Here is a 4,260-nt window from a genome sequence, read left to right on the forward strand (position 1 = left end):
GGATGTCCCTGCCCATGGCAGGGGGTTGGAACGAGATGATCTTTAAGGTCCCTTCCAACCCTGACAATTCCATGACTCTATGATAACAATCTGAAATGCAATAAGTTGCATCCCTGCAACGGTAACACGTGGTGAGGAAGCCTGGGATGAACCACTTGGCCAGGGGCAGAGGAGAGCTGCACAGAGGACATCCCCCCGTGAGGACAACTCTGCCAGGGCTGGGCTCAGCCTTACCTGGTGATCAGCACGGCAGTGTCGTGGTTGGCTATGCCATTCTCGGGGATAGCGTTCCCATTGCCATTCCTGTTCACGATGGATTTCTGCCACTTGCAGAAGCTGTCCAGGGATTTCCCAGCGTGGTGGTTAATCTCCAGTGTGGGCTGCAATGTTAAAAACAGGACAGTGTGTTCCCAGGAAAGCTCTGATATGAAGGCACTGCCTATTCCCACGCCAGCAGAGCTCTGCCACCAGTCCAGATACCCCCTTCTTTTAATCGAGGCCATCGGAAAGCTAGACTTCAGGAGGAGTAAAGCTACTTAAACCTCCCTAAAGCCACCACAGAGGCCCAGAGGTCTCCTCAGCCCATCAAGGAGAGGTGCTGCACCCAGGAGACTGTACTGGGGGCACCTCCCAGGGGTGACACCCAGGGGAAACACACGGACCCGCAAAGGAACCGCAGACGCAGGATGCAAGCGGCTCAGCTAAAGCCCACCTTACCTGATCCTCGGTGAGGAGAATCAGCCGGGTCACCAGGATATTGACAATATTGCCCAGACTCGAGTCCTGGAAAAGTTTGGCAACCTGACCTCCAAGAAACAAGAAAAGACGAGTCTTAAAAATGAGCTCGTTGCCTGGGTGCCGGCACGATCGGCGGCTGAGCTGGCACGTGCTGGGGATCCGGTGGAGGGAAACAGGGCTGCTTCGTCAGTGTGGGCTGCAGGGTCTGAACGCAGTCTTTTTAGAAAGTGGAAATGGGTACAGGACTCCAGTGGGACTGAGGAGCCTCCTAAACCACGTTCAGACCTTGGCGTTGCTTTCTAGGGAGATCCAAGCAGCGAAGCCAACGTCCCACCTGCTCCTTTGCCTGGAGGCTCAGGTGGGGAAGCCCCATGGTCCTGGCATTACGTGGCCCCAGGGACGATGCTCTGCTGACCGCCCATCGGCAGGGAGTGACGCAGCGTCTCTCAGAAATCTGCCGCCACACGATGGGCGTTTTACAGCAGGCGCAACAGTCAGAAACGGTATTGTTTTAAAATCTGGCATCTGCTTTAGAAATGCAAACAGAGCAAGCCATGAAAAGAGATCCTGCAGAGGATGGGACAAAGAACCATCATAGAGAGGCTTTCAGGGGTTTGATGGATAACTTCCAAGCCTATCTCACCTCACAGGAGGATTCAGCATGGCCAATTCAGGCTAATGCATCTAGCCTGGTATCCTGCCGCCAGCAATGACCCAAATGCGACGCTGCAGAGGAAGCTCCTCTGCAGTAACCCAGAGACACGGGCAGCCTGGTATGGAAGAACGAGGGTCTTTCTCCCCACCCCTGACGCTGATCAGCCCCCAAGCGTGAGAGCTCACTGTCCTTATGCTTTCCCATGTGTTTCTCAGCTTGGCTGGCCGTATTTGCAATGCTAATTTGAGATGAGAGATGCTGTTCAAAGAAAGGGCTTTGTTCTCCCAGCCCAGATCTGGCCTGTAGCATGGAGGAGTTCATCTCTCCTGCAGTGCCTCCCCTATACAACAGGGAGCTCCTGCAGACTCCAGAGTACGCCTGCTCATGAGCAGCAGCAGCGTGTCAGGATTTTTGACCCAAACATGTTGCTTGAGGGATGGGGAGAAGCCACCACCACCCTGGAGCAGATCCGGTCTCCCCGCTGCATTCCCATCCCGCTCATTTTTTGCAGGAAAAGCACTGGGCACCCTCTGCCAAACCCAGACACTCGGCGCGAGACCAGGATTTGGTTGCTCTCTGCTGCTGGGGTCCCCCAAAGTTCATGATGTGGTTATAACACTTACAATATTCATGATGGCCAGGATGTACTGCTCTATGTCCCGCCGCCCGTGGTACCCCACCATCATCTTGTCAGCCACCACCAGCGTCTCCACGTAGCGCTCCGTGCTGACGGATCTCTTCAGGGGCAGCTGGCCTCGCTGGCTGTGGTTGCCCGACGGCTTCAGAGGGGAGGGCTTCAGGGTCCGCAGCCACCAGTGCCTCCCTTTCCAGGGCTTCTCATCTGGGAGAGGGCAAAGAGGTTTTGCTGTTGCCCCTTGGCAGCAATTCAGCAGCACGCAGAAGCGAGGGGGGCACAGCATGAGCTCGGTTTCAGGGAAGGAACGTCTAGAAACGTCTCCAGAGCTCACTGTGACTAGCTAGACCCCACCTCCCACCCTACAAGGCATCTTGCCACCTGGTTTCTAACAGCAGCAGATGTAGCCCAACGCGGACACAATCTTCGGTGACTAAAACCCAAAGACAAGTCTCTGCTGAGCGTGCATCAACTACGATTTCTCAATGCCTTGTAAACTGGCCAAATTTGGGAGAATTTTTCTTAAGAACAATAAGAGGCAGCTTTTTCTCTTCTATTCCCTGCTCTATTTACAAATTTAAAAGCCCTGCTGTGAAGAAGAGTGTATAAGAGCTTTCCAAAGACCAGGCCACCAGAAATCCTTAGCAGGGCTAAAAGTAAAGACTGAAAACTTTCCACGGCGCAGGAGATAAACTTGGTTCTTGGCCACAAAGGCAGCGTGGACCTTCAAAGCCTGGTCTGCTGGGCTCTTCCCAGCCTGGACTGGGATGGATTGAGGATGTGGTGGTGGGTACAGATACCTAGCACGCCGCAGGCTGCGTCCATGTGTGGGTACTGCAGAGACGATCGCTTGTACACGACGTGGGGGCTGCCCTTGCCCTCGCCCCCTGCACTGAGGTTGGCTCCCGGGCTCAGGGGCTCAATGAAATATTCCTCCTCATCTGCGACGATCACCCCGTGCTGCAGAAGGAAGGCAATAAAAGAGGTAGAGAGAGAAGCGGGTGACGTACTGGTGGCTTCTCATAACAAGCTTTCTGACAATTAACCACTGAATTTCTGGGGACTGACAAATACTTTTGAGAATGCGAAGGAATCCTTCATTTACGCACAAACGCTGAAATGTATGAACCTACAGACGAGAGAAAACTGAGCCAGATGGTTGTGGATGCCGTGGGACATCTGTGTTCACTAAAGTCCTCTGGAAAACACAGCCTTTCCTTGCAAAATTATGAATGAGTTGTTTCCTATTCCACCCACTCTGTCTAATTGAGAGCTGTCTGTGGGATCCTAAATACCATACCTTCAAACAGCAGTGAGACCCACCTCCTGTACTTTCAAGCCTCACTGAAGAACTTTCAAAAGCAGCTCAGGACCATTACCACTAGCTGGGAGACTCAGGCACAGAGCTACAGAGAAGCGAAGAGTCTCAGAGGCATCTGAGAAACACACTGAATCTTTAAAATCTGAATTATTAGCAGGTAACCAGCAGGAGCCACAAGCTTGCTGTTATCTGGGTTGTGCCCCGCAGGTATCACTGACCCTTTCACACCTCTGACTGGCCATCTGGGTCAGATGATTCTGTTTCTGCTTCCTTACCTGTTTTATGTTGTTCTCCCTTATTTTGTTCTTTGCCTGAACGAATCTCAGCTGTGAGCCCAGACTTTGCTCTCTGCAGGTGGACCCACTCTTGAGACAGTGATGAGAGGGGCAGGAGCAGACCCCAGCAGGAGGAGCAGCCAAACCCAGCGGGTGCTTACAAGATCTCTCCTCTGCACCTGGGCTCATCCTCACAGCAAGATTTCGCTCGACCCAAAAAGTCTGAGCAACCTAAAAAGTTCCTGGCAGCCCAACACGATCCAAATAGAAGCTCCATTGCTGCAGTCACTGTGTGTGCTGTAACCACTGTGTGTGCTATCAGCTGAACTTTACCAGCAAGCAACCGACACACAGAAACGTGCCTGACATTGCTCAAGCAGGGCAAGAAGCATCCAGAAAGTCTAAGACCCACATTACCTGGCTGTCCGCCCACTCCCTGTGCACAAGAATAGCTCCGGGCGCAGAGACACCCCCCTGCAGCCAACAGCTCTGCACCCGGGTTGTCCTGTGGATGTCAGAGCGCTTCACCTGGTCCCCTCTAGGCAAGGAGCCCCGATCTGCCAGGGTGGGAGGCAGGGAAGCAGGTCTCTGCAAAACACCTTGAGGTCCTTGCCTGGAAGGCACCAGCTGCGTGACG

At 53.4% G+C, this 4,260-nt stretch overlaps 1 protein-coding gene across 1 annotated transcript in view; it reads right to left on the minus strand.

The window, feature by feature from the left end:
• The window catches only part of LOC104274797 (A disintegrin and metalloproteinase with thrombospondin motifs 10-like), a gene marked incomplete at its 3' end in the record, with an annotated part of 25,037 nt that overhangs the window by 9,513 nt on the left and 11,264 nt on the right, over positions 1-4,260 (minus strand). The window contains exons 3-6 of the mRNA XM_009870531.1: positions 2,828-2,987; positions 2,017-2,234; positions 718-801; positions 235-380 (exon numbers count right to left, since the gene is read on the minus strand). Coding sequence (XP_009868833.1) covers positions 235-380; positions 718-801; positions 2,017-2,234; positions 2,828-2,987 — 608 coding nt within the window. The remainder of the gene's footprint in view (positions 1-234; positions 381-717; positions 802-2,016; positions 2,235-2,827; positions 2,988-4,260) is intronic.

Source organism: Apaloderma vittatum, unplaced genomic scaffold (assembly GCF_000703405.1).
Source record: "Apaloderma vittatum isolate BGI_N311 unplaced genomic scaffold, ASM70340v1 scaffold17805, whole genome shotgun sequence".
Lineage (NCBI taxonomy): Eukaryota > Metazoa > Chordata > Aves > Trogoniformes > Trogonidae > Apaloderma > Apaloderma vittatum.